General features: G+C 39.5%; 1 protein-coding gene across 1 annotated transcript in view; it reads left to right on the plus strand.

The window, feature by feature from the left end:
- LOC138855068 (protein amalgam-like) overlaps nucleotides 1–17082 on the plus strand; it is a gene marked incomplete at its 5' end in the record, with an annotated part of 36723 nt that overhangs the window by 2316 nt on the left and 17325 nt on the right. The window contains 7 exons of the mRNA XM_070102050.1: nucleotides 4423–4613; nucleotides 5033–5212; nucleotides 8751–8891; nucleotides 10881–11127; nucleotides 12019–12146; nucleotides 16164–16365; nucleotides 16729–16854. Of these exons, the coding sequence (XP_069958151.1) occupies nucleotides 4423–4613; nucleotides 5033–5212; nucleotides 8751–8891; nucleotides 10881–11127; nucleotides 12019–12146; nucleotides 16164–16365; nucleotides 16729–16854 (1215 nt within the window). The remainder of the gene's footprint in view (nucleotides 1–4422; nucleotides 4614–5032; nucleotides 5213–8750; nucleotides 8892–10880; nucleotides 11128–12018; nucleotides 12147–16163; nucleotides 16366–16728; nucleotides 16855–17082) is intronic.

Here is a 17082-nt window from a genome sequence, read left to right on the forward strand (position 1 = left end):
GCTTTAGTTGTTTTTTCTTTTCTTTTCCAATTTTTTTCTATTCCTACTAACATTTGGGGCCTGAGAGACCAATACTGTATATAATGTATATATATAAACTCACTGTATTGAACACAATAACCGCACTAAAGTTATTATCATATTATTGTTTACCACTGTTGTTTATTACAATAAACATGCACAAATATTGTATAATACTAATGTTCTATCATATATTTACATATTTACAATCACTGGACATGGTTTTAGAACTGCTGGAGCTTGTGGAACTCCTTGAAACAAGGCACCATGCACAGAGGCACCTTACATTCCTCACACATAAACCGAGTGTCTTTGCGTCTTTGTTGCCGTCGTTTTGTTTGTGCACAGACAATGCATCTCTTCTGAGCAAATTTCTTTTGAGTTGAAGGAAGCTGTATTATGAAATGATCACCTTCTCTTCTCAAACGCTTGGGTATATTGTGATGAATTCGAGGACCATGTTGTATTGCAGGTGTTGTTACCTGGTACTTCATTATGAGTTGTCTGACAACAGACAAACAAAATTCACCATACGGTGGTCTGTTACCAGTCTTTATTTGGTACATATTATATGCATTCAGCATTGAAATGTCCATGAGATGGAAGAAAAGTTTCATGTACCACTTGTAACTCTTACGAACACAGTCAACAAAACCAATCTGCATGTCACACTTGTCAACCAAGCGCATGTTTTGTGTATAATCAATCACTGTCACTGGTTTTCGAATACGTTCATTAGTCACTCGATCAACTTTGCCACTGTCTTGCATTTCATTACGGTGAATGGTTGTCAACAATGTGACATCTCGTTTGTCATGCCACCGTAATGCCATGATGTCATTGGCAGTAAACACCTGCACGTCATCACCACGAACACCTGCGTTGAGCCTGGGCATATGTTTACGATTAGAACGCACTGTGCCACACACATCTGTCTTGTTCACTCGCATGAAATCACTGAGTAATGGGCTTGTGTACCAGTTATCGGTATATAATGTATGGCCCTTGCCAAGATAAGGTGCCATCATGTTTCTCACTACGTCACCTGATATACCCAATAACATCTTGGTATCTTTCAATGTTTTACTACCCGTGTATACAACAATATCCAACACCAGGCCACTGTCACAATCACAGAGTACAAACAATTTTATACCAAAGCGGTTCCTCTTGCTCGGTATATACTGCTTGAATGACAGTCTACCTTTGAACAAAATCAAAGACTCGTCAATTACAAGATTCTTGAATGGATAAAAGTATATCCTGAACTTTTGTTTGAGATACATGAAAACATTTCTAATCTTGTATAACCTGTCACTTCTGTCAGGCCTGGTTTTGTCAGAGAAGTGCAACATACGTAACAGTAAGATAAACCTGTTCACTGGTATTATTTCACTGAAGGATGGGGTACAAATTAGCCGATCTGTGGACCAGTATGCTTTTATATTATGCTTATAGACGTGAGGCATAAGCATTATTGTTGCAAAAAGCAAATACATTTCTGCAACAGTCGTCTCTTTCCACCTGTGTAGTCTTGACTGTGGTGATAAGATCGTATTTGCCATGGTGTACTGAAAATACTTATTACTTTCCCTGACAATAATTTCCATCAATGGCTGGTCAAAGAATAATTCAAAGAATTCCAGTTCATTGGCCGTGGTTCCAAGGGGACAGGTAGGTAGAATTCCACTTTGCGAGTCATCAAAGTGGTGAGGGCTGGGAACAAAATTGGGATTTTGCTGCCAATCCCAGATACGGTTTGCTGGTGGATACTGGACATCATAGGCTGGTTGTACGGGTGGTTGTGGCGGGCTGGTGGGTGACGCTCCGCTTTGTCCTTGAACTGACGAGTCAGCAGCGTGGGTTCCCGCGTGGCACAGCGAGTCACGCATGGCGGTGCCACTACCACCACCAGCCCCACTAACACCATCCACTGATGTCTGTGGCCCATCCATGCCAAGTGTAGCCACATCATCCTCACTATCACTACCTAAAACGGGTGTAGGGCCATGGGATGTACTCCGGGATGTACTCCGGGATGAACTCCGTCCCCTGGGCACAGCATAGGGTACACTACCCGAGCGCATGCGGCGGCGAACATACCGACGCTTCACTGGTGAATATGTTTCCTCACTATCACTACTCGAATGATCGTCGAGCGCAATAAAATCACAATCCACGTCAGAATCATCGTCATTACTGAAGTCAGAGGCCAGGCCACGGGAAAATATTAGTTTTCTCTTACGTTTAGGAACACCCGACCGTGAGTCACGAGTGCCCACACCAGAGGTAGAAGGTCGAGGATCGTCGGGGTTTTCTGCACTATTATCGATATCCTGGTCATTATTTTCGGTCACTAACTGATCAAAGCCGTAGAATTCGTCTTCATTTCCACTTCCATCAGTGTCAGAACTATCAGACAGGAAGAGGAGAGTCCCAATTTTCCGGGGAGTGAGAGCTGACTTGCGACGAGACATGGTGAACAAGGGTGACTGAGCCGGCGTTCCCACAATGCTATGCAGGCGCCTAGATTTTTTGTTTACGGCGCACACCCACGGCGCAGACCCATTCTCTCATATGTAGGCCTATGAGCGCTTTCGCGCTAAATTTGACGGCGCTAGAATTTTGGCGTAGATCTACGGTTTGGACACTCACCGACCAGCCGTAGATCTACGGGACGGACCCTGAAAGGGTTAATACAGTTGAACCTCAGTTGTCGATTATATTACTTGTTGAATAAATCTGTTTTCAAATGAGGCGAGGGGTTTGAGAAAAAATGTATTAGTTTTTGTATGTTATCTTGGTTGTTGACAGACAAATTTCCGTGTGTACAGAACAGGACAAAGTGGCTCAGGTCATGTGCTCACTGAATACACATTGGACAGTGGGTCAAGAGCGTGGGTATGAGTCAGCTTAGCCTCTAACTTGCATGCAAACATCTCTTGAGCTTCTGTTGTGCATCTTATGAACTTTTTTGTTATTTTGCAGTTTTGGTGCACTTTTTTTTTTTGTGAGATAAACCATCATAGGTGTTAGACAAGTCTGGACCAGCAGCCGAGACTTGTCTGGGCTGCTGGTCATACATGGTGCATGGCTCTTGTATTTTTGTCTTCTTTATTCACTGTGTTGTATACTTTTACATTACTGTACATATTGTAAAAAAAAAAAAGCTCGTCTATTCTATTTAGTGAAGGAAATATGTACAAGTCATATACTGCTGTTGAGTTTTGATTGCTCTAATTTGTTAACATTACAACCAGGTGCTCAGGCCATACTATACCTGTGTTTGTAATAGATGGTGTATTGCCTTCTCTCATTTGTGTCATTACATTTATCTGCTGATGCATAAATAACCTATAATTGTGTGGGCCTTTTATTTACAGTTCCATCCTCAAAGGTTCCCCAGTTTATTTCTTAATAGTTAAAATCTGTAAAGAATCAGTTTATTATCTTGGTCACTTCTCATTAACAGTTCCCTAATTATAAAAAGTAATCCCTCATCCTGCTTTTATGTTTGTGTATATGTGCACCATCTTGTGTGTACTCTGCATTCTCTGTTTCCTTAGCCTATGCTCAGCTTCTGGTCTTCTTGCTCCTTCATCAATGTCATAACCTTCCATTTGCTGGGGTTGAATTCAAATAGCCACTTACATGAACAGTCTTTCAGCTTGTTCAAATCTGTCTGTAGCCTTTCTATGTCTTCATTAGATTTTATTCTCTTCATTAGTTTTACATTATCAGCAAACAGGGATCCATCTGATTCAATCCCTTCTGTTATGTCAATCTTATACTGTACAGTAGGGCTCTACTTATACGGCTACCGCCAGAAAACGGACATCGCCGGAAAGCAGAATGCCATTTTATTTACTTATAAATGCATACGTATAAATACCAGATAACAAGTTTACACTAACATTAAGTTAGCAATAGAGCTAGGCATTAACAACAATAAAATGTAAAATACACACACAATACACTCATTATTTACCTTAAAATATTTGTAGCCTTAATGTAGGGTGAGAGGTGAGTAAACAAGGTAAAACGAATGAAGGAGAGAGAGAACAAGTAAATGAGAGAGGAGAAAAATGCAGAGAATGTAAAGCAGACAAACGTGTTTGGTTATAGTTGATATACGTTCATCTACACGTAACGTCTCATAATTATGTTAATTTATTCTACTGTGGGGTGTATTATCATGTTTATACGTTATGTAGCATGTTTATTATATAATTTTGAAAAAATATCATAGTTTTTCAATTTTGTGCACTAGTGCTTGTATTTGTGTGGGCATGCAGAATTATTCAGACTTCCCTGTGTTGAGAGTAATTATTGTTCTCATTAGATTTAGTCAAACTGTGCTTCACCTAACCACACTTGCCCTCTCTTCTGTGACTGCCACAGCGCCGTACGTGATTATTGTGAAGAAGAAAGCAACGGAGACAGAGAAGGAAGAACTGTTGTATGTTGGGACAGTGAAAGTACCTCCCAGCCGCCGTTACAAGCTGAATGGAGGCCAGGTGGAGATCTCTAACCTCAGGGCTTCAGACTCTGGTACCTATATCTGCCGTTTAGAGAGCCAGCCTCCAGTAGAGGTGAGGAAGCTAGCTTTTAATTTTTTAACATGATGGGAACACCCATAGTGTGGTGCTACACTATTCTGGCAGTTGCATTGTGGGAACACTACTGTTTTATATTATGAGATTATGGGAATATCTGCAATGTAAGCGTACACTACGCTGTATAATAGTTATGTTGTGTGAACACCTGGAATGTGCAAATTCACTATTCTGTTTTATATGGTGAAAGTTTTTCTTTTTCGGGCCACCCTGCCTTGGTGGGAATCGACCAGTGTGATAATAATAAAAATAAAATAATAATAATGTTGTGGGAACACTTGTACACTTAAAGTTGGGTTAAGTTTGTGACTTGTTTGGAAAAGGTTATAATTATCAACAACATTCTGAGGAGATTGGTCAACAAAATTATATATATGTCTATTTTGTTGTGCCAGGTAGAGCACCAGGTGGAGGTGCAGTATGGGCCCAAGCTGACCCGAGTATCTGAGGGAGAGCAACATGTGCAGAAGGGTAAGAGTGTACGTTTAGAGTGCCAAGCTGAGGGAAACCCCACTCCACGCATTCACTGGTCCCGCCAGGAAGGAAGACTACCATCAGGTGCTCATGAGGAGGAGGTGAGGCTGTGGTTCTGTATACTCATGACCAAAAAGTCGATCATGAGAATAAAACTGTTTTTCTTGACAAAATACTGTATGCTCCTGTTTCTGTCTTAGCTGCTAAGTCTGTTTGTACATGATCTTTATCTCAACTATTAGCTCCAATATTTGCAACAGAAACTTTGTATTATTTTTATCCTGTCTGTAAAACAAGCACCAAATGCATATGGGACATAGCACAGAAGTGGTTTAAGTTCTAAGGCAGTGTTATTCACTGATTTTTGCAAGAGAGCCACTTCGGTTAAACACATTGATTGAGAGAGCCGCAGCTACTGCAAGTTAGCCTAACTCAACTAAATTAAGTAGTACCAAGCTGCTAGTGAAATATAGTAAATGAGAAAAATTAGACATGGTAATATTAGCCTGCATATGTTGTTATTGGCGGCTTGCGAGCTGCACAATGAATACCCCGGTTCTAAGGGAAGAGGTTAATGGAGTTAAAGGTTAATGTTTATGTAAAATTAGCATCACAATTGGTGCACATCTTAGGTTCTTTAGAAGTCATAGAGAAAATCTGCATCAGGGGTGGGACTTTTGGTGGAAAGGGTAGTTAGTGAGTGCACCAGTGCATTGAAGATTTCAAAAGTGAATTATGATAGAGTTGGCAGTCTTAACATATGATGAATTGTTAAAATTACCAGGCAGTCCCCACAGAGATGTGGCGGGTGTCTTTCCATGTTATTCATGCAAGTCGTGTGTGGCAGATTAGTTAACGTGAGCATAGTTTCTGACTGATGGAAGACAATGACTAATTACAGTTTGATAGAAAGCAGTCTTGTGTCCTCACATTCAGACCAAAGTTGTTGCCAGTGTTTTGGAGTCTATGACTTTGAACGTGAGATCCTCTGACATTACCACTCCGAAGTCCTTCACATTAGTTTTTTGCTCTGTTGTGTAGTTTGTAGTATACTTTATTCTAGCTTTTATTTCCTAAAGTTTTCCATAATGGAGTAACTGAAATTTGTCCTCATGAACATGACAGTACATATTGGAAAACAGAGAAAAGAGCCTTCCTGTGGAAGTTTGTAGATAATGATTAGTGGACTGAGAGGTTGAATCGAAGTGGTTGCCTATCCTGAATGTCAGTGTGTCCAGGGACCCAGTAAAAAATGACTTGTTTGTGCTTGCTAGAATTTTGACATAACCATTGTTGTATATGAAGTTCAGTAGGATGTGGGGAGGTTGTATTTTGGGATAACTTGTAATGCACTTAAGAGTCTGAAACAACAACGAATGAGGTGGACATGGTTGTAGTGTGTATGATAACAATGAGTATTACATATAATGTTGCTATGAAAATACTGGCAGACTCTTAGAGTACAGTAATCCAAGAATATTTATTATCTGGAAAAACTGTTGCATACCCTACCCCATCTTAGGATTCGGAACAGTCTGTCTACACCATCATAGCATGAGCCTGTGATTGAAAATGTTCAAAGAAACCCTCAAAGGTATGGTAAATGGGGGGGGGGAGTGCAGTGAATAAACAAATAAAACCATGTGCCCAACCTGACTGTAGTTAACTCCACTGCAACAGGCAGCATTGTTGTTCCTTGGAAACTACCTCTTCACTGACTTGCTGTATGATACAGGATAGCATCTGCAAAATTGACTGAGCAGAGCTTACCTCTTTCAGGGTCCATAGGCCAAATCTCAGAGTGACAGCCAGGGTCCAAGAATTTTAAAAAAAATTTTTTGTTATTTTTTTCTTATGAAATGGTAGAGACTTTTTCTGAAGGTAATAAAGCAAAAAGTACAAAATTTGATGGAAAATTAACGAAATTACACACGAATTTTGATGTGTCAGCAATATTTATGCATCAGCGATTTTGCCGACTTTGACTCCCATTTTAGGCCAATTACATTATTCCAGTTCACCAAATTCTTAGCTATTTCGCTAGTATTACTTCTATTTTATTGATTGAGCACAAGAAATCGCCCAGTCAACTGTTGTAACTACCCAATAAAGTGATTGGAAATTGGTAATTTGGCCAATTTAACACAAAGTTCAAAATATTCCAGTTTCAAAATATGGTCCAGAATAAATACTGCAGGCATTCTTGGCACTAAACTAACATTTCCTCTGTTCATTAGTTACGTTTTAAGGCTTTACAAATGAATTCCATTTTTATTTTTTATTCAAATGAATTATTATTCACACCAAAAAATAGAAGATTCACTGTTATGCAGTATTGTAATAATTGTATAAATAATATCAGCACATTTGTGAATGCATATTAGATCCACCAGCTGATGCGTATTAGACTCGTGACGACATTTGTTTATTCCTGAACATCGGCAAAAATTGAACATTTCTGCTACTTTGAGCTCAGTTTCAAGCTATTTTCAGTACTAAAACCAATGAAAATCATCTCTGTTTCTGTAACATATATTCCATTATATCAAATGAGACCAAGAAATCGCGAATACAACTGTAAAAAACATACGAAAAAACACCGCAAAATCGCTGTGTTAATTCAAAATTATTGTTGCCGTTTTTTCTCTCATTATGCACTGCCTGCTACAGGATTTGTTTTATGTGGTGCCCACTTACCACATAGATGTGTTCTCTCATATCTAGGCTCAAATTTACCGCTCACAGGTTATCTGAGCTCATGGCGTAGATCTATGGTTTGGACCCTGGCTTCAAAGCCCTAGATCCACAGCACGGATCCTGAATGAGTTAACAAACTTGCCTGTAACAGGCATAGACTAAAGTAGTACGGTATTTTATAGTTTTTCAGATAATAATGGAGAGAATGCCAGGAGTAGTACACTTTGCTACCACTCCTGGATTGACAGACAACCTCCAGTAATATTTTCACTATCAGAGGTTTTTGTCAGATGGCCACCAGATGTGTCATCAGAGGGGGTCACCTTATACATCCTAAGATCATTCAGCTTCCATTGGGTGGAATGACACAACCACTGCAACACTACCAATGGAAGCTGTATTTGAACAGGGTCAATAGTGTTTCCTTTTCATTCATTTAGGAGTCGAATCTTGCAAAAGGGTAAATATTCCCTCAGATGAAGTCGATGTGAGAAGGGATAGTTGAAGGTATTTTGATTTGATCATAGGAAGGTGAAAAGATGCCCAGTCCCTCCAATCAAGAGACCCTTTTACAGGAGCTCTTATTATAATCGTGGGGAAGCGCTAAAGCCATTGGAGTTGTTTGGTGTCTGGGGAATGGGAAGCAATGCAGGTTAATCCAAGGGAGGGGAGGGTTCCCAAATAAAAGTAGCTACCCATAATGTATTTGTCATGGTAAGGTATAAATTGATTTGTAAATGTTTTGACATATGTTGCAAGGTAACCATCTGACTGAGTAAGTCAATTTGTAGCTACACTATTACATAATTGTATTTATTTTACCTATTGCAGCTACAGGAGCAGAATTGTGCTGATGACCTGTTTCAGTAATCAGTCTGTATGTGAGTATATAAACTGCAGCAAATTATTTAACTGGTTCAAAGACTTATTTAACTGTTCCAGGGACTGAGCATGATTCTGCAAGATGTAGATCGCCACGTGGAGGGCACTTACGTCTGCTCTGCTGACAATGGTATTGGCGACCCAGTTACTTCTTCTATGTCTGTTGTCGTTGAATACCAACCTGAGATCATCACGGAGAAGGTGGGTGGGGTAAGATGGTGGTAGAGGGAAACTCGGTAAATACACAAATACTGTAACCCACACACAAGAGAGAGTAGCTTCTCTCTCCCATGTGCGAGTTATTTGCGTATTGTTCCAGTCATGGCATTGTGCCTTTGTTCTTTTGGTAAATAAATGTTTATAGGAGCGGTCAGACTAATTGCTATAAGACCTCATTTGGATTAGTAATTCCAGTGGGTAAATAATCCACAAAGCCAAGCAGTGTTGGCTTATTTCCCAGCCCCATCTTCTTGATAACAGTTAGCGTTTGATTGTTCGTCTTCTTGATAACAGTTAGTGTTTGATTGTTGTTAAGATGGTAACTTTTTTTAAGTATTAGTGATTATTTGACTATTTTCTAGTGCACTTGGTGGGTCCTAGTTTTCTGTTAGCACTTCAAACTTGTTTTAGTATGCTTTTTTTTATATTTCATGTATTGACATTCTGATATGTAAATGGTAAATTTTTATTGATAGACAACAGTCAAACTTGACTAATGTAAATTGAGAAATTTTCAGAAAACCATGTGAGAAATCAGCATGGAATTTGTAGGGTTGAATTGTATTTCTGTTGGGGTTATTTTTTGGCCCTTCATCCCCAGGATGTGACCCATCACAGTTGACTATTTGGTGTCAGTCTCCAGCTGAGTATACTGACGAGACTTTACCAAAAGATAATCATGAGGTAAATAATAATAATGTAGTAAAAAATCTTTATTTCAGACTCGTACATAGTAGGTACATGTCCAGTGGAAAATGTTTGGGAGAAGAGTGTAGAAAAGTAGTTATAGGAAGACAGCATAGGCAATACTGTCTGCTGTTGGATAAAGCATGGAAAAAAGTGAGTAAATTCAAAGTGCCAGCTTTAATTCACAGACACACTGTGTACTGGTTATTTCAAAAGAAAAGACATGTAACATGTTGATCGTTGGGGGCAAACCAGGAAATGTACCATTGTATTTTGATAGCAACACTTGTATGGGTGTGAGGGATGGATTTTGAATGCTGTAGTGAGGAAGTGGCTTGAGGCAGCAGTGTGGTGTGAATATCATACAGTGAATTCAAAACATAGCACTGATGATGCCAGTAGGGGTCCCCCCACCACCACCACCACCAAAAAAAAAAAAAAAATTCTCACCTTTCCCAAACTCCCAAATAAAAATAGTAATAACAACATATGGTGCTTCAACACAACCAGCAAAATAGTCACCAGTAAGCCCCTGCAGCTTAGAAATTAAAAGCTGATGGGGGGTCACTAAGGATATATCTGGGGGGGGGGGGGGGGCTTACATGGGGGTTGTTGAGGTCTTTTGGACATGTAGTGGATGGAGAGGAATAAGTTGAGGTATGAATCTGGGGTGGATGGCAGGGTTGGGTTGGGGTTATCCAGAAATGGTTGAAGGGAGGGAGTAAAAGATACTGATTTTTTTGGGCTTGAGCAGACTTGTGTGAGTGTGTCAGATAAGAGTGAATGGTTTTTAATGGATATGCTCTAGGAGTATAAGGAAGGGGATTCAGGGGAAACTGGTTAGCCAGAACTAAGAAGCCTGTATGTGGGAAGCGGTGCCTGTACTTTGAATCAGGAAGGGTGGGGGATGTTAGTCTTAGGGTAATCTGAATTGTGATGTCGGCATACTTCTGGAAATAGAGATTGAATGAATGATGGTGAATGTTTTCTTTGGGTCATCCTTCTTTGGTTGGGGAGAAACTTTAGGGTAAAATATATAAATAAATATATGAGAGGCTCCTGATCCAAGGAGTTGGACGTGACATTGTATGACCCCATGGTTTTAATATTACTTCCACCATCAGTGTTACAATAATGACTAATTTATGTGATTATTCATGAGGAAAGTGCTAAACCTGTATACCTGAGTAATGAGAGAAAATTAGGTTTGATCCAAGGAAAGGTGTGATATGTAATAATTTATTTTACTAGATGTATTATGCCAAGTGTCTTCTTTGTTGGCAGGCTATCATACGTACTGGAGAGGGTGACAAGGTGGAGCTAGTCTGTATCGTACATGCCCGACCTGCAGCCGAGGTCACTTGGAGCAAGGACGAGCAGCCCATCACACTGGACAGCCATCTTGAGGAACAGGATGGTGGCCATCGGCACTCGCTCAGAATCTCTCAGGTCACTGAAGATGACTTTGGGGAGTATGTTTGCACAGCTGCCAACCAATATGGCACTGTCAGGGCTTCCATACACATGACAGGTGAGCAATGTTGTCTCTGTAAATACAGAAAAAGAATGTCATTTCTCTACATATGAAAGTTGAGCAGCATTGTCTTCAGGTACAACATAAAAAATCACTTTAAAGGGGGTGTCTTGATGTGGTTAAGAACTCGTGATGTAGAGGATCAAACCTGATTGATTCCCATTTCCCAGGCATTGTATGACCCTTAATGGTTTATGGCTTCCCTATGAATATAACTGCAGTAGTAGATAAATGTAAGGAAATTTGTCTGCTTATTTGTATCTGGTAAACTTTCTTTATTTCTCTCAATGTGGCACAGCACCTGGGTAATAAGGTAATCATGCTTGATCCAAGGAAGGGAAAGCGAAGCTCCAGTTCCGTTAATCAAAAGCCATTCACTAACATCAAGGCATCCCCCAAGCCCACCATCTCATATTGCATGTCTCCATCACACATTAAAATAACAAGAATGAAGTAATTCTTGCTCAGTGATATAACTAGAAAAGATGTAAACCTGAAGTACAATAATATGTTGGACCGTGCAACCAGAAAGATAGTTGAATGAATGACAGTGAAAGTATTTTCTAATATGGGCCATCCTGCCTTAGTGGGAGATGACCATTGAATTAAAAAAAAAAAACTACATCTCCAGCAGTCAGTCAGAATATTTGTGGGACATGAATGTACTACTACACTGTGATTGACAGAAAATGAAAATGTATGTGAAACAGTTGCTACAGTGAATGTATTGTGAATATTTAGCACCAGGCAAGCCTGGCTATGGAAGTAGGGAAAAAACTTGAAACCTTTTGAAAATATATCGCAGGTGTATTTTGATATTAGTACTGTACTGCAGTGTTACACATTGTTGTGTGTATTAACATTTTACTGTATTTCTTCCACAACTAGGCTTACCCAAGCCGCCACACTTTACCAGTGATCCTAATGGTGGTGAAGAAACCAGCTACACCCTTACCTGGGAGACTGAAAGCTACTACCCTATCCTTGAGTACCGGCTGAAGTACCGCAAAGCCAGGGTAAGTACCTCTATGCCCCCTAGGATAAGTGCATGAAGAAAACAAAAGTACAAAAAAGGTAATGGGTGAACATTACATTAAGAGAAAGGAAGTTTGGGTGTTGTAAGGGGTGTTAAAGATGAAATGCCAGCAATACCCATTAATATGCTAACATCCCCCTTTTAATCCTTTCGGTGTCAGTCTCATTGTACTATGACTTTGAAGCTTGGGTCAGTCCCGTTGTACTATGCTGTGAGCTTAACTTGCTCAGATAAGTTGAGAGCAGTAAATTTGGGCCTAGATATGAGAGAATGGGTTTATGCAGTAAAAGTGCACCACATAAAAAAAAAATCCTGCAGCATGCAGTGCACAATGAGAAGAAACTGCGATAGTGTTTTTTGTTGAAAACAGTGACTTCGGTGTTTTTGTATTGTTTTTATGATTGTATTCTCGGTTTCTTGGTCTCATTTATTAGAATGGAAGATATAGAGATAGAGATGATTTTGATTAGTTTCAGGACTGAAAGTAGCAGAAATGTCTGATTTTTGCTGATATTCCAGAGTACACAAACAGCTTGTCCAGTATATGTCCAACTGGTCAGTCTAATACGCATTTGGAAATTATTACAACCCAGGAGTCCAAATGGCCTGTTATCCTGGGTGTAAAGGGAGCAAAATAAACACAGCAGAAAGGTTTTGACTTATATTATCCTTCACCAATTCAGAACAGCAATATGTACACTATATACACTATGTACAGTGATAGGTATTAGTGCACTCCACGGTAAGCAAGGCAGAATAGAAGCCACAAGAGAGCAGACCATGCTTCAACCAGCTCTAGAATGGGAATGACAAGGGCAGACAGGAGAGTGGTACCCACATAACCTCTGCGATTGCCAAAACCATCTTCTTATTGGCCGGAACCTGGTTACTAGTTGAATGACGGGGCCCCATCGTCAACTTTTAGTTACCTGGTTGGGGGAGATAGCCTGTAAATGAGGATGTGTACATGCGCCGAATAAAGGTTACGTACTCTTTGCATGCCACACCCCCACCCCGAGAAGGCTCAGGATTGGGCTGCCACCTCCCAGTGGTAACCATGCCGCCATGGCACAAAATAATGGGACCGCCTTTCCTCTCCATCATCCAACTCTTAGATAGAGCTCAGCTTTTCTCGTGACAAAAAACCAAACCCTAAACTCAGAGTGAGACAGCAGTCAGTCGGGCTAGCATAGGTTCAAGATACAGGCGGACGGTAGCCCGCATCCCCTCATTAAAAAAAAACCCCACACCAGGGGATAAAAAAAAAAAGCATGGAAAGGGTTACAAGTAACCTAACATCCTAACCTAAGTAAATAATATAGTTAGACTCTAGATAAAGAGTCTGCCAACATATTTTCTTTGCCGGCAATATATTTAATTCTGAGCGAGTATGGTTGCATCCTTAAAGCCCAACGCATGAGCCTTGTGTTGTGGTTCTTCTTGGCTTGGAGATATACTAGAGGATTGTGATCACTGTAGACAGTGACCATCTGCGATGTCTGGCCCACAAACATCGAAATGCTCCAAAGCCAGTACCAGCGCGAGGGCTTCTTTTTCAATGGTAGAGTAAGCCCTCTGATGCGGCTGGAACTTTTGCAGAGTAGTTCTCTTTGCATGCCACAGAAATGCACTAACAACATTTATACAATCATTACAATAATTCAGTAGTCTGCATAACAATAAATCTTCTATTTTATTGTGAATATGTACAGCTATTACAATAATGCAGTAGTTGCATAACAGTAAATCTTCTATTTTTTTTTTTTTTTTGTGAATAAAAATTCAAAATGAAAAGCAAGCGTAATGTAAGAGGGGCCTGGAGACGTGACTAAGGAACAGAGGAAATGCTTTTTAGTACCAAGAATATCTACCTTGTTTATTCTGAACCCTATTCCTTCTGTCTGTCGATTGAGTACAAGAAACCACCCATTAACCTATTTCAAGTACCCAGTAAAATGGTCAGAAAGTGGTAATTTGGCCAATTTCACACAAATTTCAAGAGATGCCAATTTTAAAATAGGGTCCAGAATAAACAATACAGACATTCCTAGCGCTAAAATAACATTTTTCTGTTCACTAGTCACGTCTTCAGGCCCCTCCTATATTACACTTGCTTTCCATTTTGAATTTTTATTTACACAATAAAAGATTTACTGTTATGCAGACTACTGTACTGTAATAATTGTATGAATAATGTCAACCCACTCTTAACTGCATATTAGACCGACCAGTTGGACATGTATTGGACGGTGATGTCATTTTACTCTTGAACATAAGCAAAAATTGAACATTTCCACTACTTTGAAGTTCTTTCCGGCGTGAAATCAGTCAAAATCATATCTATTTCTGTAACATATCTTCCATTCTATCACACGAGACCAAAAAACGAGAATACAACCATACAAACTCTATGGAAATACACTGCAAAACCACTGTTTTACACCAAAAGCACGGTCTCCTATTTTTCTCATTATGCACGCCATGCTGCAGGATTTTTTATATATAGTGCACACTTACCGCACAGACCTATTCTTTCATGTGGGCCCAAATTTACCGGTCTCATTTTGTCTGAATGAGCTAAGCTCATGGCGACTTGACAGTGGCTTCATAGCCACCTTATCTTTTATGGACAATGTATGGTGTATGTGCTTTACACAACATGAAGCATTTCTTTTATTCGTTGAACCCATGGCTAAGGCTAAAAGTGAGCAGATTATAACAATAAATGGAGAAAAAGAAAATGGAATGACTTATGCAGCAAGTAACGCCACCAAACAGTAGCGGCAGGTTGGTGTTGCGACCCCAGAAATTTGAAATTATGTTAGCCAAAATTAGTGCTGGATTACTAATTGTCAGATTAGTGATGGACATCCTGTATGATAATTATAGCTTATGAACTGTTACATTCAGTATATACTTATTTTTACTATTTCTTAAATTCTATATAATTTTCTTTCAAATTTAGGAGTACTGGCCCAAGATAGGGTCATGGGGAACAATGATCCCCTTAACCATAACCAGATAAAAAATGCCATGACTGCATGTTGCAGCAAGATGGTTGGAGGCTGTGAAAGTGTTTGTGATGGAATAATCCAGTGGAAGAAGGGTTGTTGAGATGGTTTGGTCATGTAGAAGAGAGTGGAGCAGGTTGATATGTATAAATCTAGTGGTGAAAGAAAGGGTTGCACAGAAAAGCTCCACTTTACAATGTTTCACTAATACAGCAGTTTTTTTTCAACTATACCCATTCTATTCATACTTCCTACAATAAATGTGTTCCCCACTTGCTATAAGCTATGGATGAAAATATTTTAAGGTAAGTAATGTGTGTACTGCATATTAATTTTTTTAAGCCTAGGTAAATATGTTATCAGGCTTTTTTGTGCATTTAAAAGTGAAAAAAGGATATGATTCACTTTAGAGCGATTTTTGCTTTACAGCAATAGCCGAGAACCTAACCTGCTGTATAAGCAAGACCCTCCTGTGTAGGATATTAGAGGTAGTAGTAAATGAGGTTTTGAGAGGTAGGGGTTGGAACATTTAACTAGCATGCGAGTGCACCGAGTTGAATTGCGTGGAGGCAAGTGTGGTAATGCCTATGAAAAAATTTACAGAAATTGGTCAAGTGGATTTTAATTTGGTATGCACAGTGCTTGCATAAACAGTGTCTGGAGGAAATGGGAGGCAATCAGGTTCTATCTAAGGAAGAGGTCAGGTTCAGTTCCTTGAAACAAGAGCCCCCTACTGGCATAAAGGAGTCTTTGACTTGGGCAGCTTAGGCATGTTAGTGTGACTTGTAAATGGTCCAAGTCAGACCTAAATGTCATCATAAACTTCTCTCTCCTACGTGTGGGCTATTTGTGTATGTTTTCTTCGTTTGGTCATCCTGCCATTGTGTTAAAAACTAAAAAAAAAAATAGCATTTAGAAAAGTAATCTTCAGTTTTAAAAATGTGGTGATATGTGCCAGTGGTACGAATGATAATTTCGTGTGGCAGGCTAACGACTCCACTGATGAACCTGGTGAGTGGCAGGACAACACTTATGAGGCCACTGAAATGGAATCACAGGGTCTTATGCATTACATGAAGCACACCATTAGTGATCTGGAGCCAGCCACTGACTATCATGCCACTGTCCAGATTAAGAACAAGTTTATGTGGGGGGCCAATTCTGAGCTTGACTTTTCAACAAAAAAAGGTGAGGCTGCACTGTTTTCCATAATAATTCCTAAAGAATGTCATATTTATATTTACAATATATATACTGTATATGTATATTATGTCAGATGTTTGCAGTCATCATTTTACAAAATATTTCTGTAATATTTCATATAATGTTGCTTGAGACTATTACATAACCAACATTTAGTATTCATACTAAACAGTTTCCTTGTTTATGAAATATTGCTCGATAATATTGTATAACCTGCCAGCCAAACTATGCAATTAATTTTGTTGCAAAACTGCATTTCATCTGTAGCTGTAGTTTTTTTTTTTTTCACTTTCACTAAGAACACTTTCCTCAAGAGACTAAACTTATTTTATTTTCGGTGCATGGAAGTCCCACCTACTACCACCACCACTCCTACCACCTCCATCACTACTATCCAAATTACCACTACCACACTCCTCACCACCACCACCTTTGCTGGGAATTCAGAGGGTCCATCAATTGCCACCAGCCAAGGTTTGTAGACCTAGCTTCGGACCCGCCAGCACCAACCTTTGCTTTTGATCTTGGCTTTTAATTGAAATCCATACTTACATTTAGTTTTGACTATTATCATCAGCTTATCACCATATAATTCTGAACTTCTGTCATACTTTTGAGAGAATTGCAAGAATTTTGAGCTCAGGTTGGTGATAAATGCCAAGAGTATGTGGACTAACTCACTGAACCTATCCATTCCTAACA

Source organism: Cherax quadricarinatus, chromosome 79, assembly GCF_038502225.1.
Source record: "Cherax quadricarinatus isolate ZL_2023a chromosome 79, ASM3850222v1, whole genome shotgun sequence".
Classification (NCBI taxonomy): domain Eukaryota; kingdom Metazoa; phylum Arthropoda; class Malacostraca; order Decapoda; family Parastacidae; genus Cherax; species Cherax quadricarinatus.